We start from the raw sequence: 24,744 nt of genomic DNA on the forward strand, positions 1-24,744 counted from the left end.
ACATAGACGATGAGACAGTCATGGAATTACACTGCAGACCTCTAATTATACATAGACAATGAGACAATCATGGAATTACACTGCAAACCTCCTAAGATGTGGACGCTGTGTAGGTGGGGCACTCTAGGGAGCTGGTCATCCTTCTAACTGAGCCTGTCTTTATTACCTTGTTTAATAAACCCATTTCAAAAATTGGGCACATGAATAAAGGCTGGTACAACCAGGGACCGTGTGCCTGGGGCAGTGTTAGGACACCCTTGGCAGGATCCCAGCACAAGTGCATCTTCCAGCCTGCGTGCCACAGGCTGCTACAGGGAGGGGGCCACCTCGTACCTCTGCCCAGAGCCCAGTCAGACTCCCCTCCTGCGTCTCCCACCCAGGGTGCTGTAGCTGGTGCCCATGGCCCCGCTGGAGTCGGGAGCACTGACCATTCTGAGAGGGCTCTGGGTTCTCTGGCATCGGGTCAGGGGCTGTGTGTGACTCCCCTGGCTCCTGGGCAGACGCACGAAGACGCAGAGAATGCCACGGCTGCCGGCAGTGATCAGGGAGAAGTCTCCTGGGAAGACACACGGGAAACACGCTGGGCTTCATGCAGTGGCATCCGTGGAGGGTCGGGACCTCCTCGCAGCCTGCACCTGGTCTGGGACACGAGGTGCCCCCTCGGATGCAGGCCCCGGGGCCTGCTGGACAAGTTCTGCTCTTGGGCAGCCAGGGCCCATCAGCCTCCACCAGCCCCTGACTGCTCAGGTGTGCCCTGCCGGCCACCTGCGGCAGAATCTCCAGAGGGACAGCGTCAGGTGCAGGTTCCCAGGCCCCGCCCAGCCCTGCCCAACAAGATCTTGGAGGTGGGGGAGTGGGAGCTGCATTTGTGTAGCAATCCCAGGATAATTTTTATTCCTCCAAAAGACTAAGAACTCCTGTCTGCAGCTGCCCCAGGTGCCCACTCATTTGTGTGCAGGAGGACTGGTGAGCAGGTCGTTACAGGCCAGCAGGCTGCAGAGCCTTCCTCAGCAAAGCCCAGTGGGCAGCCCAGCCCATGAGCCCAGGCTGGCCAGGGCTCCCCCCTCTCCTCCAACCAGGCCTTGGCCAGGGACATTCTGTACATCCTGTGCAAGGGAAGACACGAGGCCCAGAGAGCATGCCTCAGACGAGAAGGGAATCCAAGAATGGCGCCGGGCCCGTGAGGAAGTTCCACCCCACACAGAACAGGCAGCCTTCACTCTTAACGATGCAGGAGGACATCCTCCACCAGAACAGAAGGGTTTGGGAAAACAGCTGTTGGGATGAAAGAAGACGGGTCTGAGAAGGGGAAGGCCGAGCTGCAGCTCAGAAGCGGGGACGGCAACTGAGCGGGGATAGCAGAGGGTGCTGGACACACAGAGGGGACGGGACACAACAGAGGGAAGGGGGACTACAGAAGTTCAGTGCAAGACGTTGCCCAGAAAGCAAAACAGCTCCCAGGGAAGACCTGACGGGCACAGAGCGAAGGTCCCCAGCCAGTGGTGGCCACTCCTGGGGAGCCGCGGTCAATTGGACCGGACACAGCGACCACACTTAGAGCTGGAGCAGAACACCTTGAGCTGGAAAAGACGCACACGGGCGGGGTTTTCCTGGTCCCGGCAAACCTGTTAAAAAAAAAAAGTCCATGTCAGGCCACATCTAGCCAAACTCACGAACGACACAAAACAAGAGAAAGGTCTTAAGAGAAGAAAACAACGTTGTCATGATTGATTCAGGAAATAGACGCAGAGCTAGAGCACTGAGCCTGTAACGGGCAGGGACTTGTGGGGCCTTATTTCCTATCGCAGACCCTCGGCGATGCTGCCGTTGTCTGTTTGCTACTTAGCTAGAAGACTGACTGTTTCTTTGTTAGCATGAGACCCACATTTTGGTCTTTGGGGAATTTGGAGTCGGACTCGTTCCTGGAGATGGTCGGCTGCCCCGTTTGGAGGCTGTGTTCTGGCTCGTGTCCTGAAGCGCAGCCATGACCCTGTGTGCGCTTGCTTTGCAGGGCGGTCCCCCTCCTGGGCCACCTGCCCCAGGACCTGATCGAGACCCCTGTGCTCGTGCAGCTGCACCCCAGCGACAGGCCCCTGATGCTTGCCATCCACAAAAAGAGTAGGTCCCCTTCTCACGGTCCTTCCCGGGGGCATGGACAAAGCTAGCGCACTCTGGGAGTGTCTACCCGAGGTCAGCACCCACCGGGAGGGGTCCAGTGGGCTGCGGGCAAGGGGTGCCCCGCCCCCTGCCTGAGTCCTGGCGCTGTCGGTTGGTTGAGAGTCGCCCTCGGCCCGAGTCCTCGGCCTCTCATCTTTTACCATTGGCTTCGCCAGCAGGCGGGAGGAGAGACAGGGTCAGCTGCGGTGGGGGGTTGGGGGGTGGTCTGCCCAGGCCAGGGGCTGGACGACACATGTCCCCAGCAAGCCCAGGCCTCACCGACACAGGTGACACTGAGCGTCCCGCTGGCAGCAGACCTGTGAGGCTCGCGGGGAAGTGTGTCCTAAAACGTGTAAGGACACTGCTGCAAACAGTCCCCGGTCGCAATTTAAAGCAAGACGGGGGATTGAAAGTGGTGGCTTTGAAGAGGTATTGGCACCTCCTAAGTTTTCAGATGATTCCAGAATCAGGTGCATCTCCACGTGTCTTTTCTTGTACCGCGAACACCGGTTGAATCTCTTCGCTCCCTGAACTCTGTTTTCGCTCTCCTAGTCGTGCAGTCCGGCGGGCAGCCTTTCGACTATTCCCCCATCCGGTTCCGTGCCCGGAACGGGGAGTACGTCACGCTGGACACCAGCTGGTCCAGCTTCATCAACCCGTGGAGCAGGCAGATCTCCTTCGTCATCGGGAGACACAGAGTCAGGGTGTGAGTGTCCCCAGTGCCCCGGGGGGGCTGGAGACCAGGACCCCGGTCACCTCCCACCACGTGCTTGTGCTGACCTGCCCCCTGACCCCTGGGGGGCCCCAGCCTCGTTCAGGCAGAGCAGTGAGGGGGGGGGGAGGCAGGTGGCAGGTCGGGGGTCTGCAGAGAGGAGGGCGGGGCCCCGACTCACAGAGACAAACGAAAACCACGCAGGGGGCCTTTGAATGAGGACGTGTTCTCGGCTCAGCCGCACGCGGAGGAGAAGGCCCTGCAGCCCGGCGCCCAGGAGCTCACGGAGCAGATCCACCGGCTGCTGCTACAGGTGGGTGGGCTGCCTGCACGCCCTCCCTCCTGCCCCCGCAGGCAGCCCAGAGCTGCCCTGCGGCCTGGGGGCCCCCCACCCCCCGTTCTCAGGCCCTTCTCCTCCTTCCAGCTCTGCCCTGCGCCCTGCTGCGCATGGTGGTGGTTTCTGTCCCGCCCGCATGGGGCTGCCCCCGCCTCGCACATTCAGGGCATCTGTGTCTGAACCACAGCTCTGGGCAAGTGGCTGAAGGGCGCACCCCAGCCCAGTCCCCACGTCCCAGGCGCCAGCCCACACTTGACCCCCGTGGGTGGAAGGGGGCGGGGGCATCCCTGCAACACGGGACGTCGCGCTGTCCCCAGGGGGAACTGAGGACGCCCCTCCCTGTCCCTGGGGACACAGCACTCAAGACAGATTCCTGCAAGCACGTTGGCCCCACGAGGAGTGGCCTCTTGCCTCTCGGTTCCGGGGGCTGTGGGAACCGTCAGGCACCTTGTTTTGTTTCCAAGCCCCGTGGCCATGGACTCCCTGTTGGTGGAGTCTCCTGGGGACTGGGATCCAGGACCAGCCCCGCGGGTGGAGCCTGGGAGCCCACTGCAGCCTGACCCTGGGTCCAAGCCCGGCCCCACCTGGTCCCCGCCGAGGGCCCCCGGGCAGGTCGCGGCGCCTCTGAGAGAAGGCGGGCGCGCCCCGGCCCGTCCAGAGTCCTTCTGTTGCTGTCTCCCCAGCCTGTCCCACACAGCAGCTCCAGCGGCTACGGGAGCCTGGGCAGCAGCGGGTCCCACGAACACCTCCTGAGCCAGACCTCCTCCAGCGAATGCACCGGCCAGGAGGACCCCTGCCGGAGGAGAGCCGTACGTGCCCCTCTGTCCCCCCCTGTCCCTCTCTGTCTGCCATCTGTGACTCAAATGTCTGAGCACTTTAGAAACAGCCCTCGCCGGGGCCGAGCCTTTCCGACCTCACCTGCTCCTGGCTGCTCTGAACTTGGCTCACCTGGGACTTGTTGTGTAACCTCGAAAGGGTGGAGGCAGCCACAGACTGGCTAGAGGTTCAGGTGAAAATTATTTAACAGGCCAATCAAGCAAAAGTGAGGAGTTAACTGTAGGGTTAGGGTTAGAAAGAAGAAAGTGTAACCTGCCGTTCCCTTTACTTCTTATTCTTCCGAATCGTAAAATCTGCTGTATCTAGTTCTGCCTCTCAGGTCTCATTCAGAACTTGCTGCTGTTGCTGGGATTAATCCTGCTTTTCTCTTTCCAGGGTGGGGCAAAGGCTGCGGGGGGGGGGGGGCTCCCAGGGTGAATGATGTGTTTTTCTTCCAGGAGATTTGTAAAAATGGTAAGAAGGTCAAAAGCAAAAGCCCTTGTCCGGATGAATCTGGAGAACAAAAGAACGAGTCTGCTGCAGGTAACAAATGATCCAGCATTTCCTTAGTGAGACGGAAAAGCTGTACTGCCGGCAATTATGGTTAAAACTGTTATTCCCACCAAGTCATGTTTGAAAAGACCGACCCTCCCCAAGGCAGGGAGCGTCGACTGACCATAAGGCGCCTGTGATCTTATTGGCCCTGAAAGTTTCAGGAGCTCAAGTGAAGAACTGACCTTTCCCACTGCTGAGTCCCTGACCCTGGGGACAGGCCGGACCGAGTGCCGCAGAGAGAGCGCCCCCCAGGCCCCCTGCGGATGGCTTAGCAGTGCTGCATGAATAGCGGGTCTCTGTGTCCGTGAAGCGTATTCTGAGGCCCCAGCCTTATCTTTAGGTAGAATTAAAGTGCTTTGTCAGTATAGAGTGTACTCCGGGGAAAACAAGGATTAACTGAAAAAACAATGTTGTCGTTCCTCCAGAAATGCAGAGCAGTTCCCCGGCTCAGATGAAAGCTGTTGCAGCCCCGGAAAAGGACCGCTCCAGGGCCAGCCTGCCCGAGGCTGGCCTTCCTGAGGAGCCGGCCTTCAAGAGCCCGCTCGCGGGCTCCTACCAGCAGATCAGCTGCCTGGACAGTGTCATCAGGTGTGGCCCTCTGGCCTCCCTCCCCACCCAGCTGCTCATGCTGTGGGGTTCTCTGTTACGTGAAGCCCTTTATCACCCGCCCACAGGTACCTGGAGAGCTGCAGCCAGGCCACCACCCTGAAGAGGAAGTGTGAGTTCCCGGCACACCTCCCCACGCCGAAGGCCAGCGACAAGCGCAAGGCCACCGCCGGCCCCGGGCCACATGCCGCAGGTACCTGGTTCGTTTAAGCTGTTAACTGAGGGATAACTTAGACCCTCTCTGGTGGGATCAGGCGTCATTTGAGGTTCTGGAGCCCCTTTTTCCAGGTGGATTCTGAGCGGCTTCAGGGACACGGTATTAGGGTATAGGCTATTTTTTACATGACAAGAGTAGCTCAGAACTTCTTATGAGCTGGAGATAAAGGTGGTCCTGGACTTTGAGGGCAGGATCCTGCGGGGCTCCTGGAGGCCGGGGCCTCTCGGGCTGTCATTCTTGGGCATCTCAGAGGAGGCCTGGCCTCTGAGGGTCAGTGACCCCACGAGTCAGATGAGACCTCAGGCCCTTCAAACATGAGGGCGTTGCTGGCGGCCGCCACCAGGATCAGAAGTAGGGTCTTCCACTGTAGACGGAGGCCCAGGCGACCGGACAGCCGTGCCCTGGTGGAGTCTGGCCCAGCCCGCAGGGCGGGAGCGCCACCTGCCTGCCTGCACTCAGCAGACGGGTTCCTGACTGCTGGGCGGCCCTCCCCGCAGGCCCACGGCAGAGGCCCTGACCCAGGGCTCCATGGTCACCTGCTGCCTGCCGCCTCCCTCCTCCCAAAGGACTCAGGAGGTCAGGGCGGCGGCATTCCCATTTCAGAATCTCATCCTCTCCGCCATCCCTCGTGAATAAACACCTGAGGACACAGTGTCACCTGCCAGGACGTGTGCAGACTTGCAGCTGCCCCCCGCCCCTGCCCCCAGTACTGGGGCACCACCTAGGCCTCCACGCAGCTTATCCCGACAGTTCATTTTTATCGCATTTTTGTGTCTTGCTTCCATTTTCCCTTATAAAGAGACCGCATCACCCTTCAAGGTGAACAGCCACACGGACGTCAGCACGCACTTGACCTCGCTGACGCTGCCCAGCAAGGCACAGAGCGTGGTGTCCCTCACCAGCCAGTGCAGCTACAGCAGCACCATCGTTCACGTGGGCGACAAGAAGCCACAGCCTGAGCTCGGTACGCTTGCTGCTCCTTGGGTGATGTCAGGAGAAATCGGACTTGAACGATAGAGATGAGAAGTTTTGACTGCCGTCCTCAGATTCTCTTTAAGTTTATCCAAGTGTGGAGGTAGCTACACAGCCCAGTAACAGGGGTGCAGGAAATCCGTGCAGTGCCCGGCGGGGGCGGCCACACCTGTCCTGCCCCCGCTGCGCTCTGGTTCCACCTGTGACAGGTGTCTGCTCAGGTGTCGATACGGAGGGGCCTCCCAGGACCGAGCAGGGGTCCCAGGACTCCCCTTTCGTTGGTGCCGAGAGAAGCCTGGGGACGAGCCCCCGCCCAGCATCCTGCTTCCTTGGATGGGATTACAAGCCTTGCCCTCCCCACGTGAGGACAGGAGCCAGTGCGGGTCGTAATAGCAGGACAACCAAGGGCGTCACGCTGAGCTGTTCTTCAGATACCACGAGTAAAACGAATCCTGAATTCATTCTTTGCTTGGAAGGGGGGCGTGATGAGGGCAGAAGTACACATCAGAGAGTCAATGTCCAACCCCTTCCAGGACGGTCTGTGGTCCCACCCGCCCCATCCTGTCTGCACCCGCAGTTCCACTGGCCACACTGTCAAGCCCGTGATCCTGAGCCAGGATGAGGCCGTGCGCCAGCCTTAGCCTCTTGCTCTGAAAGCACAAGACAGCCTGGAGTGTCTTCAGCGTCAGAGGCTGAAAACCCCCCGAGGTGCCCCAATTTAGAGGACTGATCCCGGAGCCCCTGGGTAATGGGGCTTCCTACCCCTTTCGTCATTAACTTTCTCAGAAAGCTAAACAAATACATCATGTTGTGGGCATGCTGTGGGCGTCGTGAAGGAATCTTATCCCCATGCTGTGGGCATCGTGAAGGAATCTTCCGTGCGAATGATTTCTATTCTTCGTAGGTGCAGTATGCGTTTTTTCAGCCGTTTTAAAATAGAAGGGCCCTTGCAGATGAGAGCTGTGCGTCTTCTGTTACAGAGACGGTGGGAGATGCTGCCAGTGGGCCCGAGTCTCTGGATTGCCTGGCGGGCTCCGTGCTGCCCTGCGGCCTCGGTCAGGAGCAGGGGCCCTTCCGGAAGCTGGGCCTCACCAAGGAAGTGCTGGCCGCCCACACCCAGAGGGAGGAGCAGAGTTTCCTGCTAAAGTTCAGAGAAATAAGAAAGCTCAGTGTCTTCCAGTCTCACTGCCATTACTACTCACAAGACAGACGCAAGGGGCAGTCGAGTGAAAGAGGTAAGTGGTAATGCCTGAGCTAAAAGTGGATTTATTTTTTAACTTTATTCTTAATGCTACTGAGTCTAGCGCTGCTTTCAGAAGGCGAAACGTCCCCAGTTTGGGACACATGGGTTTGTAAGAAGCTGTTGGAACTTGACCAGTGATGTTCTCAAGGATGTCACTTTGTGTTCCCAAGGGAGCAGTGCTGTAAATAGTGGTGACAGTCCCAGCCCAGCCCCCTGTGGAATGCAGGGCGGACAGCTGCAGTGCTGCCATGCCAGACATTTCTTGCCTGGGTGACTTTGAGGGGCAAGAGACCCTACCCCACCTTCCCACCCAGACAGGACCCTCAGAGGACCAGCTGGGCTAAGGCACCGCCCAGAGAAGGAGCATGGCACTGACGGGGCGTTTGGTGTCAAGCCCCTGAGGGAGGAGGTTAGCCCCAGACGACACCGTAGGAGGGAATGGCACCCTTCTCCCCAGAGCACGTACGCTCCTGGCGGATTGGCCTCAGGGCCAGGCTGCTGACTCCAAGCCCGACAGAGCCCAGGGGTGCGTGAAGCTGCCCTTTAGGCTGAGAGCCATCAGGTGGTCAACGGGCAAGGGATGAAGTGGAACAGACAAGCTTCCCTGCCCCTTTTCTGGTCCAGGAGCCTGGCTCCCAACCCCCAGCCACCTTCCCAGGCCCCACTGACAAGGCCAAGCTGATCAGAGATGCCGCCTCTTCCCTGGGCTCCCAGGCCATGACACAGAGATCAGAGCTGAGAGCTAGTGAGCCCAGGGTACACACACCATGAGGACCCAACTCCCCCTGGTCTCTGGGCAGACACACCAAAACAGATGTCCCAGAAGTGAGAGGCTGACACACTCCTTAAGGAGTTTATCCCCAGACCCAGGGTTACTGCCAGCACATCGGGAACCTCTGTGGAAATCAGGAAACGGTGCCCACACCACCGTAGAATTCCAGCCCCCTCTTGCCCCCTTGGCCACGCATTTTGTGCAGTGCACAGACTGCACAGCTGTCCACAGCAGCCCCGCCCAGACCCTGGTGTGGCATCCCAGGAGCCCAGTGCTGTAGCTCCGGGTCCCAGTAGGGGGCAGATTTCCTGGGAAGAATACCAGGCAGATAGGCTGAATGGCAAAACCTCCACCCGCTTAGCAGTCTGCTTTGGGCTGGCCCATTTGCCTTTAGCGTGTGGCACAGCCGGCAGGGGATGTCCTCGCACACCTGCTGCAGGAGCCCGGAGTTACCCTCTGTGACAGGAGAGGAGAAGCTGAGGTTCCTGGGACCCGTTCCATTGCACACCCCACCCTCCCCACCCCACCCCCGGCTCGGCATGACCCCCAAGCCCATAGTACTCCCAGCGCCGGCCGGTGCCCAGGGGAGGTGGGGGGGGACATGCCCAGGGTCCCTTATGTCACTGGGTGGAGCCCCTCCAGCCTCCTGAGAAAGGCCCTCTCAGCGGCACTCATCGTCAGAGAGGAAGACCTTGGTTCCAAGGGCGAGTGTTCCTTCGGCCCTTTGCCTTCACTGGGCTGGAATCACAAGCTTTCTAAGCAGGAAACATCTCTTTTTAGGAACAGCAGCGATGAAGCTCGTAACACTGACAGATAAGGTTAGATGAGACCAGCGGTTCTGCCTCTAAGGTGTCACAAACCGCCCTTGGGGAATAGCGTCGACTTCCAGCTTTCTTACTGTTCTGGACAAATAAAACCTTCTTGATGCCACTTATCACTATTACTTCATGAAAGAAACGGCATTTTAATATGAGAAGAAAGCAAGGAATGTGATCTCGCAACAAAGGGTGGTCCTTTAAATGGATTGAATCTAGTTTTATGAAAACCTAACGTTTTGCCCTGATTTTTCTCACTTTCCTGAGGATCCGGGAAGACCGGGTGGTGGCCCCGTGATCCCCAGGCTGGCGATGGGGAGGGTGGGACTGACTGTTGAACTGGGAGGTGCCTTCAGGTTTCTGAGGTCCTACAAATCTCTGAAAATTGATGTAACAGGAAACATAACATAATTTTTACATTTTAACTCTTGTTTTCCCATTATTTTAGCTGCTCCCGGACTAAGAAATACCTCTGGAATAGATTCATCTTGGAAAAAAACGGGGAAGAACAGAAAACTTAAGTCCAAACGGGTCAAGCCTCGAGACTCCTTGGGGAGCCCTGGGTCCGGGGGGCCCCCACCCCAGCGGCTGCCACTGGTGGGCCTGAATGCCACCGCCTGGTCACCGTCGGACACATCCCAGTCCAGCTGCCCCGCGATGCCCTTCCCCACTCTGGTGCCCGCTTACTCCCTGCCCATGTTTCCAGCCCCAGGGATAGTGCCAGCTCCAGGGACCGTGGCAGCGGCACCCGGAACTCCCCACGCCGGCCTCGCGCTGCCCGTGGACACCCAGCGCGAGTTCGCGGTCCAGCCCCCACCGTCTGCCGGCCCCTTGCCCCCGGTCGTGGCCTTGGTCTTACCCAGCTGCCCCTTCTCTCCGGTGACCCCAAGCCTGCCCCCAGCTTTCTTCCCTGGCCAGCCGAACTTGCCGTCCGAGGTGATTCCTGCCTCGCAGCCCGAGTTCCCTGGTCGGACCTCATCCCCCAAACACCCGCACACGTGTGCCCTGGCAGAGCGCGGGCTGCCCGTGTCGCGCGTGGCCGCCCAGGCCGCCCTGCCCTCAGCCGCGGGGTCCGCAGGCAGGACCTCACCGCCGCTCTTCCAGTCCCGCGGGAGCTCGCCCCTGCAGCTCAGCCTGTTGCAGCTGGAGGAGGCCCCCGAGGGCGGCTCTGCGGCCGCAGGGCCCACGGGGCCCACAGAGACCGTGCGAGCGGGGCCCGACTGCCAGCTTGGCTCATCCTGGGACCGGCGGCCCGAGGCACCGCCAACCGTAAGGATCTCCTGATGCCCTTTGTCTAACGAAGGCAGGTGGCAAACGCAGCCGCCTTGGGCGGGTCACGAACATCCTGACCTCAGGTGGTCCCCGCACTGAGGTTACTACCAGACCATTTCAATTCCGACATAAACACGTGTGCTAGGAAATAACATTTTCCGGGTAAAAGACCCTATCAGAGTAGACCAGTTTTTATTGTCTTGGGATCTGAAGGGGAAAAGGGAGTTTGGTTGTCTGATGGCGGATGCAGGCTCCAAATAGCCACAGGTGATTTCGTGACTCATCGTCATGGGCCTCCAGGTTTTCAGTGAATGCTTTGAGGATAGAGCACAGTCAGGTGAAAGGTCAGAACGGAGGCGCCTTGGAGGGCAGCTGGCAGCAGAGGGGCTCACGGTGAAGGAGCAGGGCCAGGAGGGAGCTGGAAGCCAGTGCCATGGGTGTGTATCCTCCCACGTCTTGAGGGACGTTGGCGTGTACTCGTGCTCGGTTAATGAAATTGTAGTTTGATTTCCAGTTAATGCTTCTGTGTCCTGAGAGCTTCGGTGTGTGGTCGCATCCGCTGAGGCAGTGTGATCCGTGGGCCCTCCAAGGAAGGAGCTGCGCGGGGCTCCCCTGCCCGTGCTCCTGGGAGAGCAAGTGGGAACAGGGTGGCTGTCCCAGCACGGCTGCTGCCCTCCTGACTCCCGGGCCTACAGTCTGGGTTCCAAGGATTGGAGGGTGGGGGCGCTCCCAGGCCAAGCCCCCCTCATGTCCAAGCCTGTCCCCACTCTGGAGGTGCGGGAGCCGGGAAGCCAGAGCCCTGCCTCTGCGAGGAGCAGCTTTGGGGTGCTGCAGGAGACACTTGCCCGCCTTGGCGGAGGAACAAGCCTGAGGCTTCCCCCGCAGGGATCCAAGAGCTGCCGTCTTTAGTGGGACTCTCCCCAAACTAAATTTAATTAGATGGCATCCATCCCACTACTGAGAGTCCCGCTGTGGTCCCAGTAACCATGGGGTCTGCGCATGTGGCACGTGGAGGAAGGGCCAGCGGTCCAAGGAGGGTGCACCTGCTGTGTCCCTGAGAGTCTGGTGCAGACCAGACACCTGACTTGGTGTCTCCTCCCTGTTCCCAAAGTGCGACCAGCCCAAGGATGCCCAGAGCAGCGACGCCCTGTGCACGCCCAGCGGCCTGCTGCACCTCCTGCTGCGTGAGGACCTCCGCTCGGCCATGGGCTCAGCCCCGTCCGGGAGCGGGGCCTCCGCCACCTCCTGCTCCCTGGGCTCCGGCTCGCTGGGCTGCGATGCATCTGCAAGTGGGGCCGGTATGTAGGTGGTGCTGGGAGCGCCTGGGAGTCGGGGCGGGGTGGGAGGTGGCAGGTGTGTTTGGAAGATTCTCACGTGATACACCTGGGTGTCCTTGACTCTCCGGCCCCCAGGGAGCCAGTCACCCCAAAGCCGCAGGCTGACTTGGGCAGGGCCCCTACATGCAGGCATCCAGCTGCACCCCGAGCAGCTCCTTGGGGCCCTCGGCCGTTCAGACAGGCAGCTGGGTTCCTCCTACCCCGCTCCACCCGTGCAGATGGCAGCCCTGGCCCGCCCCACTTCCCTCTGTTGCCCGTCGCTCTTGACCTCAGCGGCACTGCAGGCCCCTCACCCCAGCTGGCCCTGCTTGGACTGTCCCTGGGGCTCCCCGGGTGTGCCGGGAGGGCTGGCAGGGGCTCGCCTTCCTGAGTTAGATCCCCTGGTGAGAAGCTAGCGTGTGGGCCGACCGGGATCGTTCAGGTGTGATCTGGAACCGCCCCACGGGAAGAGCACACACTCTCCCCAGACTGTAAGACCCCCGCTTCCCTGAAGTGAGCGGGCCCCTCTCCCTGCGGGAGGCCTGCCAGGAGGCACTCCGCGACAGCCGCCTGCCGCTCACAGGGGCGGCTTCTCTGTGGCCTGGCTTAGTCCGGAGGCAGTGAGCCTGGGAGAGAAGAGCACGGCTTCTAAGATATAGCCCCACCTGGATTCCTCGGGGCCTCCCCAGGAGAGAATCACCTCCATGGTACCAGCTGATATCCTGTTTTTAAATTACCCAGACAACTCGAGAATTGGAAAGAGAAGGGAAGGTCCACCAACCCAGGCACCAGGTACCAAACAAAACCCTTCAGCTCTGTAATGCTGCCGTTCTTTACACGAGCACAGCGTGCAAGGTCAGCGCAGTAGTCAAGGTTTTGACCTGCCATGCTTTGTGTTTTTAAAGGCAGCAGCAACACAAGTCACACCAGCAAGTGTTTTGGAAGCGTCGACTCCCCGGAGAATAACCACAGAGCAAAAGTGAAGGTGGACATGGCGGAGCGTGAGCGCCTCAAGGACGTCCTCCAGGACCCTGTCTGGCTGCTCGGGGCCCACACGGACGACAGCGTCATGATGGCATACCAGATGCCTTCGCGGTAACCGTTCACCGCCGGCTCGGGACGGTGAAGGGCTGGGTTCAGGTTTCCCCAGAACCCCAAGGCCAGAGGCCTTCCCTCGGGAGCCTTATCTCAGATTGAGCTGAGTGCACAGGTGGAAGCAGGGCTCCTCTAGATGGTGCCGCTGACCACACAGAGCCCGCAGAGTGACCTGCTACAGGCCTCCAGGATGACGGGCTCTGGGGACCCGCCACGGTGTCACAAGACGTTTACAAAGCATTCGTGCCAATGTCGTCTCTTTTGCTCTGTTGCCAGCAACCCTATGTGGTCAGTGATGTGTGTGTGTGTGTTTGTGTGTGTGTGTGTGTGTGTGTGTGTGTGTGTGTGTGTGTGTCTTAGAGATGCAAAAACCAAGAGTCAAGGTGGGTGACCAGCCCAAGGCTGCTGGCTGCTCTGTAGGGACCTGGGTCTGTGCCTCAGCTCTGACCACTCCAAGGAACCTGGAACCTATCAGGGTCCATGCCCCTGTGCAGTGCCCCCTCGGTGGAGGGACATGGGGGGGAGGAAGGACAGATTAACCCTGAGGCTCAGAACAGCCAGGCCTCTGGGCCAGGGGAGCCCAGGGCTCTGTCTCCAGGACTGCTGCGGGGCAGGCCAGTGTCGGCAGGTGGCAGGGGAGGGCTTGTCTACCTACCACCTCGCTGGTGAGAACCTCCCGGGCACAGAACCAAGTGTCTGCAGATACCCGGCTCCCATGGCTGCGCTAAAGTGAAATGAAAATTAGAACTCGGTGTATCATCTTCATAGAAAAACTACAGACTATCTACTAGGGAGATGACATTACCTTAAGTAGGGTAATTTATTTTAAATGGAAAGGAAATTTAAACAAAATCATCTAAAATTACATGATTAACACTGGAAGTGTTGGTAGAAAGCGAGTATATTCTTTAAAAAACAAAGCCCTTGAGACGTTCTAAAGCTTCCCTATTTCTAAATATTTCATGAAGAAATTTAGAAACGGTCCTGCAGGAGGACAGGGAGAAGCTGAAGGTGCTGCAGAGGCTCCAGCCCAGGTTCTCAGACAGGCAGAGGCAGGAGCTGCAGGACGTCCACCCGTGGATGCGATCGGGCGGCCTGCCCGCGGCCTTCGACGTGGCGGTGAGCTCTGGAGCGGGTTTTCTGACTTTGCGTTAAAAGGCACTGTGATGAGAATGCTCTGTGCTGTCTTTGCAACTGTTCTGTACATTTAAAACTTCTAAGATTAAAGGTTCATTAAAGGGCTTCCCTGGTGGCCCGGTGGTTGAGAGTCCGCCTGCCGATGCAGGGGACGCGGGTTCGTGCCCCGGTCCGGGAAGATCCCACGTGCCGCGGAGCGGCTGGGCCTGTGATCCACGGCCGCTGAGCCTGCGCGTCCGGAGCCTGTGCTCCGCAACGGGAGAGGCCACAGCGGTGAGAGGCCCGTGTGCCGGAAAAAAAAAAAAAAAAAAGTTCATTAAAAAAAAAAATACCACCACACTGTTAGGTTTCCTTCAAAGAACTTTCTTCCAATGGCTTTTCAACACTGTTTCCAAAAAGGTCTCGTAAATATCTAGTCTCAATCACATGCTGAAATCTGAATTTTTTTTCTTTCAATTCTGTTTCCAGTGAAAACACCCACACACACACTTCCTCTGTCATAAACCCTCAACATCCACGTAGAGCATTAAGTAACAGGGAGACAGCAGGTCCCCACCCTCCCTCCCACTCTCGCCAGGCTGCCCCTCCTGTCTCTGTTCCTTCCCGAGGGTCCCAGAGGTGTCTCTGTACCCCAGCTCCTCTTCCCCGCTCCCCTCAGAGCACCCCCATACCAGCACTGCCCGGGAGGCTGCTCTCGTCAAGGCCTCCAGATCCAGCAGCTGAATCCACTGACGTCTCCGTCCTCACCCTAACCGACCCACTCGCGGCATTCAGCGACGGCCGGCCCCTCCTCTGAGAGCACCCCTCCCTTGGCCCCGGGCCCTTGGCCCCTCGCTCTTGTACCCATCAGTGTGGATGCGCCCAGGCTCAGCGTTTGCACCTTCCTCTTCTCTCTACACTCCCTCTGGCGCTGTCAGCTCTCTCCTCCTGACCGAAAGTAGTGTCTTCGTGCCGAGACTCCCTAGCGTCCACCTCTGTCGAACTTCATCTGCTGTCCTGGTTATGCTCAGAGAGAGCCAGCCCACCCACTGTCTTCCCACCCACTCAAGGGTGACTCCATCACCCCTCTTGCTCGGTCCACAGCCCTCTGGACTCTCTTTCTGTCGTGCCCCATCCAGTCCACTAGCAGGTCCTACTGGCTTGACCTTCAAGGTGGCTGGAAACCAGCCCCTTCCCATCACTTCCAGCATCACCACCCTGGTCCACGCCACAGTGCTGCTTCACCTGATTGTCACAGTATCCCCCCCGCTGCACTCTGTTCCCCCTTGTCCCCTACAGTGAGATCACGTCACCCCTCAGCTCCGAGCCCTTCCAGCGGTGCCGCTTCTCAATCAGAATAAATTGCTGCGAAGCTGTTAAAATATGACACCCGCTCCCCACAGCTCCCATCTCCCCTCACTCCCTCCTCTCCAGTTCCCTGAACTCGTGGAGCAGGCTTCTGCCTCAGGGCCTTTGCACCTGCCCTTCCCTCTGCTTGGACTCCTCTTTCCTCAGACAGACACATGGCTCACTCCAGCTTCCTTCAAGTCTTTTTTTCACATGCTGCTGTGTTATTTATCTAATACTACCTAGCAAATAACCCCAAAGCTTAGGAGCTTAAAATAATAATCATTTATCATCTCCCACTGTTTCTTTGGGTTGGGAATTTAAGAGCAACTTAGCTGGGTGGTTCTGGCTCAGGGTCTCTCCTGAGGGCGAAGGTGAGATATTGGCCGGGGCTCATGCCATCTGAAGACAGGATGGTGGCTGGAAGATCCCCTTCCAAGGAGGCTCCCTCGCGTCCCTGCACATTGGTGCTGGCTGTTGGCAGGAGGCCTCAGTTCCTTGCTGTGTGGATCTGTGCATCGGGCTGCTTGTGTGTCCTCATGACATGATCCCGGCCTCCCCAGAGAGAACCGAGGGGCTGCAGTGCCTGTTACAACCCACATGTCACCTGCATCACCTCCTCTTTGTTAGTGGCAGGTCACCAAGTCCAGGCCTCCACCTTCTGAGGAAGGGGTGTCAAAGAATTTGTGGGCGTATTTTAAAACCACTACAGTCACTCTCTCAGTGGAACATCAGTAAAATTACAGACGTCCTCACATGCCTTATTCCACGTCAGCCCCGCATTTCCCATCTTTTAATACACTGTGGAGCATTTCTCATTCGGCTACTAGGAGATCACCTCCACTGGGACACAGATTTTCCTCTTTGTTCACTGCTGACTCCCAGTGCTTAGAACGTGCCTGGAACACGACAGGTGCTTAACAGATGGGAAATGAACAAATGAGACAGTACGTTGTTGCTATCCCTTTCTACAGATTAGAAAACTGAGGTTAGAGAAGGTCGGTAGCAACTCCAGGTCCCACAGGCAGAAAGAGGAGGAGCTGGCACTAGAGCCTCTGGTTGATGCTGTCCCCTCGCTATGCACAGCCACCTCGCAGACAAGGGAGGGGCCTGGGGAGCTGGGAGCAGGGACCTCTTGGGAAGAGCTCTGGCTCCTTGGAGAGCAGGCAGGGGTCCCATGCCCAGTGGCACCTGCTCACCCTCCAGCAGCCTCACGGCTGACTCCTGATCACCTGCACCTCTCTCAGCTTGAACTACTTTTTCGTACCAAAGATCTCATTTTTTTACTGATTTACATTTTTTCTTTTAAGGAATGTGTTTGCTGTGAAAACAAGGGAAAAGACAACGTTTGCATGTGGTATGAGGAAGCTACCCCTACTCTGGGACTCAGCGGAACAACCAACACCACAGAAGAGGAAAACGGACCCTCCCTGAGTCACAGAAACGAAGGGCAGACGTAACCCCCCACAGCGGGACAGCCAGTGGCGTACATTAGATGGTGATCTGAGGAGAGGGAGGGTCTTCACCTGTGTTTCTAATGAAATGGACGGATATACTTACATGGCTTTTTTTGTTCTAGAAAAAACCCATCGTTTTCTGAAGGGGTGATTTAAAACCGTGGCGGGTAGGAGAAGTTTGGGAAGAAATAGCTTTTTGTATTTAAAATATAAATATGGAGTTTTTGGGGACAGGGGAGGAGATTTTCATCATTGTTTAACTTGAGAAGGACTGCTTCCCTCCGTGTGTCGGGGAAGCGGCTGAGTGTCCTCAGCCAGAGCACCAGTGTCTGCTGGCTCCCCGTGGGCGGTCCCGAGGCATCGCACCGGGCTGTGACCAACAGCTAGGATGCCACAGGTGACTCCGCGCTGAGGGGCCGGCCTTTCAGAGCTTCCCCAGGGTGTGTTTGGATCAGATCAAAATATGTCCTCTCTGGGGGGCTGCTTTTTATCTAAATTATTTAGTCAGATTAGATGTTTTTAAAACATACCAAGTGGAGATCACAGCCTCTGCTAATTTTCTTTCAAAATGTTTTGCATTAAATGGCGTGAAGCGTAGTTTGGCAGACCAGCAGCTTCAGCTTCAAGTGTGGTAGCAGCAAACATTTCACCTGATGTAGCTTAAGTTTGGGGTGAACGAAGTTGAAATGCTCGCTCTGGACTAAAGATGCCTAGTGGTTTGTGTGACCAACTCCATCATAGAAATATACATCCTCAGAAATACACAGACCCTTGTGTATATTTTGACATCATTCTCGTATCCTTTTCAGACCGGGATAGCCAATATGTAGATAAAAACACATTGTCGGTCATCCCCTTATTGTGACTTCCCTCTGCAAACCAGGCTTTGATCGCCACACTTGGGACCCGCCCGTATTTATTCTTTGATTGGCACTTCCGAGACATCAGCTCTGGCCCAGCTGAGCCAGTGCTTTCTCCTGACTTAGCTGGGGGCTGCATCTGTGTTTTCCAGGGTGCCGTGATCTAACCGCTCTCACCACACCTGGGCTGGGACACGGACCCCTAATTCTTTTCATGAACCTGACCTCATTGGTGCGATTTCCAGTCTCTGTGGTGATGTCCACTGGCACTTTCAGGTGAATGGGACACTTGGGGAAAAGTGAGACCAGACGGCCCAACTTTTTGCAAAACCTCGTATTGCATCGTCTATCCCAAAGATTGTCTGCAAAAATGTTACATTGGTCCCTAGGGTGAATGAGAAGCTGCCAGTGATGAAACAACTGACTTACAATTGCATCGCGTCTGTAGAAAGTTAAAAGGGGGCAGCTTCCCCTGTTCTTTGCTGGAGAAGCAGCTACTAGAACAGGTGACGTCTCCTTGTAATCCAGTTGGTTTTCACAGTCAAACCACTTTATGCCTGAATATCAATCCTATTTTTCATAAACTCGAACACAGAAAGTTTAACTTTTTATTTTTTTTTAATTTACAAAGCAACATCACCTGCAGATACCCAAGACAAGGTGTAGTCTATGCATTTGTGTGGAGACTAGATGCTACAAACTGCTTCCTGCCACTAAAGTCAGATCATTAAGGGATTAGATGGGAGCCAAAGTTGCATTGACTTTCCCTAAACACAAGACTGCCAACACGTTCCCTCCTGTTAGCACTGTTTACCGGCAGCATTATCTTAGCGTTTATGTCTGTTCATTGATTGTTAACTGCTGCGGAGCTTCGACGTGTGCTGAGAAGTTGACAGCAGGAGCATTTTGTGAAATTGTTTACACGGTGCCACGCTTCGGGTCTTACATTTTCGTTAGTATGTGTGCTTACACGGGTGTTATAAAAAACTTCTTCTCGATTTTAAACTGAGCCTTCTTTTTAATATATTCCTAAAAAGATACGTAAATAAGCTCTCAGAGTCTGTGTAACGACGTGTTAAACCTTGCCGGACAAGTGGTTGGTTTATGTGCAAACCAGACTTTCTTCACCCAGTGCAATATGTTTGTTGGACTGCTTGTGTCTTTTTATGATTTTTTGCCTTTTAGAAAATTGGTAAATAAAGCAAGTATATTTTTATTTTTATTTGTGTATATTTTTAATGTAGCACAGAGGAACAGGAACCTGAATAGAGATCAAAGATTATCAAAATCTTTTTTTAAAAAAAAGAACCCGGGCTTCCCTGGTGGCGTGGTGGTTGAGAGTCCGCCTGCCGATGCAGGGGACACGGGTTCGTGCCCCAGCCCGGGAAGATCCCACATGCCGCGGAGCGGCTGGGCCCGTGAGCCATGGCCGCTGAGCCTGCACGTCCGGAGCCTGTGCTCCGCAACGGGAGAGGCCACAACAGTGAGAGGCCCGCGTATCGCAAAAAAAAAAAAAAAAAAAAAAAGAACCCTAGAAATTCTGGATTAGGAACTCTTCTGTCACAAAGGCCCCCCTCACCTCTTCCCCTGCACAGGGTGCCTCTCGCTGGTCCCTTCCTGTCTCTGTGTGTCTCTCTGACATGCAGCCCCACCCCAGTGAACTCCCAACGATTTAGATCTAATCCTGGAGTCCCGTTCCCCCATGGTTTTTCACTCACAGATGGGGAGTAAGCCACTCAGCTCAGCCCCTGGTGCCCCTGTCCACTCTGCGGTGACCCCAGGCACCTGCTCCATTCTCTTCCTGCCCCCTCCAGGATAGTCTGTCTCACCTGGGCTGGCTGCCTGTGTGCTGGCCATGGGGCTGAAAGCAGAGTGGTCTAAAGGACCTCGCGTCTCCATCAGAGGTGATACAGGCAGCGTGGCAGCCTCCTCCCACCCCACCCCCCAGTCCTTCCTTCCACAGCGATGAAGTCGTGCAGGGCCTGGTCAAACAGTGGAGGCCTGCTCCCCCCCCACCCCACTTTTCACACCAGGACCGTATTGTGGTGTCGGAGCAGGGAGATGAATGGATCCGGCCCTGGTGCCCAGCCTTCCAGAAGCTCCCTGAGCAGGAGGGAGGGCTCGACGCCGCTTCCTGTCCTGGCTGCCTAAATCCAAGTGGTGCTTGGGGGCTGGGGAGGCAAAGTCCTCCCAGTGAGCATGGAGGCCTCTGCAAACCCGCTAAGTGGCCAGATATGGCTGTTTCACTGAACGTCTGAGTGCCTTTGGGGGCTCTTAACTGCATTTTTATCTACCATATATCCCCAAGGGCATGTGCTCCCCTTATTTCTAAACCAAAAGGAGCTTCTCCAAGCCTCTGGGCTGATTGCCCACAAGGGGCCTGGACATCCGTAGGCTGGCCACTGTCTTTGTTCCCTGGGGATTTATGGCTTGCCACCCCTGCTGCTAACTGGTCCCCCTGTGGCCACTGCAGCCCTGCACAGCCTCTGTTGGCCTCTGTTTTTGGATATGAGGGGATCAAAGAGCCCAAATGCTCAGGAAGTCTGTGCTCAGGCAACCTTTGAAAGGGGGATCAGTCCAAGGGACAAATGGCAGGAAGCGTGCCTGCTAGACGAGGCCATGCAAAGGAGAAAGAAAGGGTGTGGTGGTCCTGAGACGGAGTAGCCAGGCTTCTGGGAGGAAAAGGCCAAGCCAGCCAGCCAATGGGCGCACTAAAGGAAATAGAGGCTGACTTCGAAGATGAGGCCTTGGGCAACTTCCAGTCTAACCAAGAAGGATTTTGCTGCCTCACACTCCCTGCTCTATCCCTATACTTTCTTCCCCAAGGGTACTTGGTCAGACTGAGGCATATCCCAGTACTTAATTTCTCCTTCCTTAACTCTAGACAGCGTTCCTCAATCCCCCCACCCCATGTAAGACAAGGGTTATGAGGTCCCTAGCCCATGCTTCAGCCTCCTCCCTTCTCCTGACAACTGTCATCTGTCCTTTTGTTTTTACAAAGCAATTTTATATCCTGTAACCATAATTAAGCCTTCCTTGCCTTTTCTATAGATTGACTCTAAAATGTTGAAACCCTATGAACAGTGTTACATCGTTCTGACTGTGAAAGAACTGGCTACTGGGCCAAGTAAGCGCTAAGATTACACTTCTCTTCTTCAGCAGCTTTTTGTTTTTCCTGGAGTTCCTAGTTGCCTTTCATTTTTTGCTTGCACCATTTGCCTTTATCATTCTTCCTCCACCTCCCACATTCAGTTCCCCATCCAATCAGGAAAAGATTACTAGTCTTCTCCCAGAGGCCTTCCCCAGAGCCCTGATCATCCTGTTCCAATACAAACTGCCTTTCAGGGAGAGCTTATTCAAACAATGTAATCAATAACGGGAGGGGTATGAATCAGAGTACAAGAAATATCACTGAGTTTATTTTTCCATATCTGAGCTCCTCAGAGTAGTAGAAGCTTAATTGTAGTTTCTTGGGGTGGGGGTGGGATTTCCTTCCCTGGGGTGATGTCTAAATGGTGAAGAAAAGTAAAGTTACAGGCCAGCTATCGGCTCTCTTGGGGTTCACTACTCAAGCCCCTCCCCCACTCTGTCAGTCCCTCCACTAGGAGTAGAGGGGGAAGGGTAGTCAGGTCTCTGACCAGGCAGGGGAGGATGGGAGGAAGAGAACTAAGCTTTCTGGCTTGTGGGGGAGACTGAGGACGACACAGGGTGATTGAAGGAAAGGAGTGGGTTCATACCTGGGTGAACAGCGCAGGGCTGGGGAAGTCCCCGGGCCCTGCTCACAGAAAAGCAAAGAGACGGCCAGGTGAGAATCAGCAGAAGGGGTTCCCAGGTACTTACAGAGGTCAGTGAGGTGACTTTGGGAACCATCAAGCCACTCACCAAACTTGTCCTACCTACGGAGGTCCCTCGGCGGGGAGCTGAAGTGAAACAGTCACCTGAAGGGCTGCCAGATCCATCTTCAGGTGGCTGGGGGCACAGGTGGGTGTCTGGGGCCTAGTCCTACCACCCCACCGCACTGCAGTCCCTGGATTTTTCTTTCCCCTGCTGCCTTCCAGCTAGGCTTGGGACACTCTCTCAATTTCCCTACCTACCCAGTGCTTCTGCTAGGCCAGGCTCTGTGCTGGGGGTAGATAAGGGGTCCTAGGTCAGACTGTACCCCCAGGGATGCTTGTAACCTGGAGGGGCACAGACCAGGCCCTGACAATCCCAGTCCCGGGAGGGAAGCAGAGGATTGGGTAAAGGGAAGCTGAGACCTGAACAGTGAGGAAACAGCCATTGAAGGGAGATCCCAGCGTGTTCCAGGTGTAAGGCTGTGTGTGTGCAAAGGCTTCACGGTCTGAAGACAAATTGGTACTCTGGCTGTGCCAGGAGACGCCGTGGACCTAGGCCGTTGGGGCTGTGGCCAGGCTGGGGTCCCCAGGGAGCTGCCCCACCGCCCACGCACCCCACCCTCACGGAGGCTGGGCCAACAGATGGGCGGCCAGCCGTGGGGGTGGCGGTCGTCTGGCGGACACAGGCGCACCCACCGCCCGCTCCCGCCCGAGTGACAAAGCGGCAAAGACAAAGGCGCGGCCAACACCTGTCGCTCTTGGCTAGGCTGCCGCTTTTCTCCGCCCGAAGCGGCTGCAGCTGCCAACTGTCACGGGCATCAAGTTACGGGGACCAGACGGCGGCCTCCACCAGCCGGGCGGGGAGCGGGGGAGGGCTGGGGGGGAAAGGGAGCCGAGGGGGACAGGAGGCGGGGAGGGGGACCGGGGCGAACAAACAAGGGTGCGGGGAAGGGTGGTTGGGCAGGGAGGGCGGGGACCAGGGAAGGGCGAGCTCGGGTTGGGAATCAGAGAACGTGGGTTCGGGGGCGGGCGGGCAGGGGAGGGCGGCGGTGGGTGCTGAGGGGGGAAAGGGAAGTGAAAGAGGGGTCGGGGAGCAAAGGGGACTAGAAGGAGATGAGGGGAACTCCGGTGGTGAGGGCGATGATGACCAGGAGAGAACAGACGGCCTGTGGGGACAGAGGATGACCCGAGAAGGAGAGCCTAGAGATGGAGCGGTGCGGGCGGGCCTGGGGACCCCGCCCCACTAGGATCCCTGAGCGGGCTGAAGGCGGTGTCGACGTTCGGATGTCAGGACCCACAGGTCCGCAAGAAACGCACTGGGGCCAAGGGCCCGCTCCCACCCCCGCTGCCCTAGGGGCCCTCACCTCCCTGGGGCTCTGCAGCCACCCCAGCCCGGACCTGTAGCTCCCTCCAGGCCCGGAGACCGCGGCTTTTGCTGTGGCTCTGGCCGCCAGGACCCCGGCACTTGGGCAGGAGCGTTCCTCTCCTGTTGCACCTTGGGTGAACAAAGTCAAGCGTGAATGAATGAATGGGCAGATGGATGCGCCCCTGCTAGCACGCACCGCAGACCTGGGCGCCTTGCTCGGGGTAGGAAGGGAAACAAGCGCACCCAGGGCCACAGCTCTCCGGGTCATCGCCCCCTCCGGTGCCCCACAATGCCGGAGTGGCGCGGAGGGCCCGGCTGGACCCCCCAGTCCCCGGCCGCAGGCCACGCCCCGCCAGCTGCCGGCCGACCCCGGCGGCGGGGCCAGACAAAGCACGCCTCTGCCATTGGCTCTCACGAGCAATCGGCGCCTTGAGATGCAAATAAGGCGCTATAAAAGGGGCGGTCGCCGCTGCAGGCGTGAGGACGCGGCGTAAGACGCCAGGGGGCGAGGGCGGCGGCGGCTGCGGGCCGCTGCGCTGCCAGGGGCGCGGGCGCGCTGCGCTCCGGGAGGTGGGGGTCATGGCTCCGCTCTTGGCGCCCGGCCGGGACCGTGCGGCCCGGGAGGATGAGGACGGCTGCGAGGCGCGGGGGGACCGCAAGGTGCTGGCTGTGGCCGTGGATGGGCGGGCGGGGGGCCGCGCAGCGCCGGGGCTCAGTTGCTCGCTTCCCGCAGGCCCGGAAACCCCTCGTGGAGAAGAAGAGGCGCGCGCGGATCAACGAGAGCTTGCAGGAGCTGCGGCTGCTGCTGGCGGGCGCCGAGGTGAGGCCGGCGGGCGGGCGCCCAGGGGCTGCGGGCGAGCGGGCGGGCGGGGGTCGCCGTCCGGCCTCGCCTCACCGACCCTCCCCACCGGGCGCTCCCGCCGGCGCAGGTGCAGGCCAAGCTGGAGAACGCCGAGGTGCTGGAGCTCACGGTGCGGCGCGTGCAGGGCGCGCTGCGGGGCCGGGCGCGCGGTGAGTGGCGGCGGGGCGCGCGGGCGGGGGCGCGTTCGCCTGGCCTGCCCCTGCCCGGGACCGAGGACTTCCCCTCCTGGAGCAGGGCGCGCCCCCCGCGTCTCCTGGGTGAGCCTTGTCCCCGGGGGCCGGGCGGGCCGGGCCACAGCAGTCAGTTGCTGCTCACCGAACCGGGCGCGGCCCTCTCGCCTCCCACCCCTGAACACAGAACGCGAGCAGCTGCAGGCGGAAGCAAGCGAGCGCTTCGCCGCCGGCTACATCCAGTGCATGCACGAGGTGCACACGTTCGTGTCGACGTGCCAGGCAATCGACGCCACCGTCGCCGCCGAGCTCCTGAACCACCTGCTAGAGTCCATGCCGCTGCGCGAGGGCAGCAGCTTCCGGGATCTGCTGGGAGACGCCCTGTCCGGGCCACCGGGAGCCCATGGGCGGAGCAACTGGCCAGTAGGAGGCGCCCTGGGGTCCCCACTGCCCAGCCCCCGGGGCTCCGGGGACGACCAGTCCTCCGACCTGGAGGAGGTCCCCGAGGCTGAACTGAGCCGGGCGCCTGCCGAGGGGCCGGACTTGGTGCCCGCAGCCCTGGGCAGCCTGACCGCCGCCCGCATAGCCCAGAGTGTCTGGAGACCTTGGTGACCAACGGCAGCCTGGGGCCTAAGGGGTGGGCCCTGCCTGCCCATGCTCTAGTCCCTCCTCCCTGGGGTCCAGGTATCTGGACAGGGGCAGGGCCCTGGATATCTCCCAGTTTTGCTGTCCTCCTCCAGTGGATGCTTGCAGGGCAGTCCCCGATAACCAGGCCAGCCAGGCCCCTGTTTCTTAAGGGAGTAACGTTTATGGACCATCCCCACCCCCGCCCCCTGCCCCCCTAGCCC

The 24,744-nt window shown here is 58.1% G+C and overlaps 2 protein-coding genes across 8 annotated transcripts in view; both read left to right on the plus strand.

The window, feature by feature from the left end:
* PER2 (period circadian regulator 2) overlaps positions 1-18,866 on the plus strand; it is a 40,508-nt gene extending 21,642 nt beyond the window's left edge. For 5 of the 6 annotated variants that reach the window (XM_029225343.1, XM_029225340.1, XM_029225342.1 and 2 more), the window contains exons 10-24: positions 2,012-2,118; positions 2,710-2,863; positions 3,074-3,182; positions 3,890-4,015; positions 4,481-4,565; positions 5,003-5,165; positions 5,252-5,376; positions 6,200-6,364; positions 7,353-7,607; positions 9,651-10,471; positions 11,586-11,772; positions 12,532-12,582; positions 12,696-12,885; positions 13,854-14,004; positions 16,659-18,866. In XM_029225343.1, the coding sequence (XP_029081176.1) occupies positions 2,012-2,118; positions 2,710-2,863; positions 3,074-3,182; positions 3,890-4,015; positions 4,481-4,565; positions 5,003-5,165; positions 5,252-5,376; positions 6,200-6,364; positions 7,353-7,607; positions 9,651-10,471; positions 11,586-11,772; positions 12,532-12,582; positions 12,696-12,885; positions 13,854-14,004; positions 16,659-16,808 (2,839 nt within the window). In that variant the 3' untranslated portion in view covers positions 16,809-18,866. Of the gene's footprint in view, positions 1-2,011; positions 2,119-2,709; positions 2,864-3,073; positions 3,183-3,889; positions 4,016-4,480; positions 4,566-5,002; positions 5,166-5,251; positions 5,377-6,199; positions 6,365-7,352; positions 7,608-9,650; positions 10,472-11,585; positions 11,773-12,373; positions 12,583-12,695; positions 12,886-13,853; positions 14,005-16,658 lie in introns of those variants that run through there. The other variant, XR_003793951.1, reaches the window with a different exon arrangement.
* Positions 18,867-23,372: 4,506 nt separating this feature from the next.
* On the plus strand, positions 23,373-24,508 carry HES6 (hes family bHLH transcription factor 6). Of its 2 annotated transcripts, none has more exons than XM_029225799.1 (4): positions 23,373-23,524; positions 23,598-23,684; positions 23,794-23,875; positions 24,084-24,508. In XM_029225799.1, the coding sequence occupies exons 1-4, from the start codon at positions 23,444-23,446 to the stop codon at positions 24,506-24,508; spliced, it is 675 nt and encodes a 224-aa protein (XP_029081632.1). In that variant the 5' UTR covers positions 23,373-23,443. The 2 variants fall into 2 exon arrangements, with proteins under 2 accessions (XP_029081632.1, XP_029081633.1); XM_029225800.1 differs by having other exon boundaries at positions 23,800-23,875.
* Positions 24,509-24,744: the final 236 nt, after the last annotated feature.

The sequence above is a fragment of the Monodon monoceros genome, unplaced genomic scaffold (genome assembly GCF_005190385.1).
Source record: "Monodon monoceros isolate NGI ecotype Baffin Bay Population unplaced genomic scaffold, NGI_Narwhal_1 Super_Scaffold_16, whole genome shotgun sequence".
Taxonomy (NCBI): Eukaryota; Metazoa; Chordata; class Mammalia; order Artiodactyla; family Monodontidae; genus Monodon; species Monodon monoceros.

What these genes read in the sequence shown, in the direction of transcription:
- HES6 (XM_029225799.1), top strand. Translation starts at nt 23,444, where the DNA reads ATGGCTCCGCTCTTGGCGCCCGGCCGGGACCGTGCGGCCCGGGAGGAT. An exon ending in AGGCGCGGGGGGACCGCAAG is followed by an intron (nt 23,525 to 23,597) that starts GTGCTGGCTGTG and finishes CGCTTCCCGCAG; the next exon opens with GCCCGGAAACCCCTCGTGGA. An exon ending in TGCTGCTGGCGGGCGCCGAG is followed by an intron (nt 23,685 to 23,793) that starts GTGAGGCCGGCG and finishes CCGCCGGCGCAG; the next exon opens with GTGCAGGCCAAGCTGGAGAA.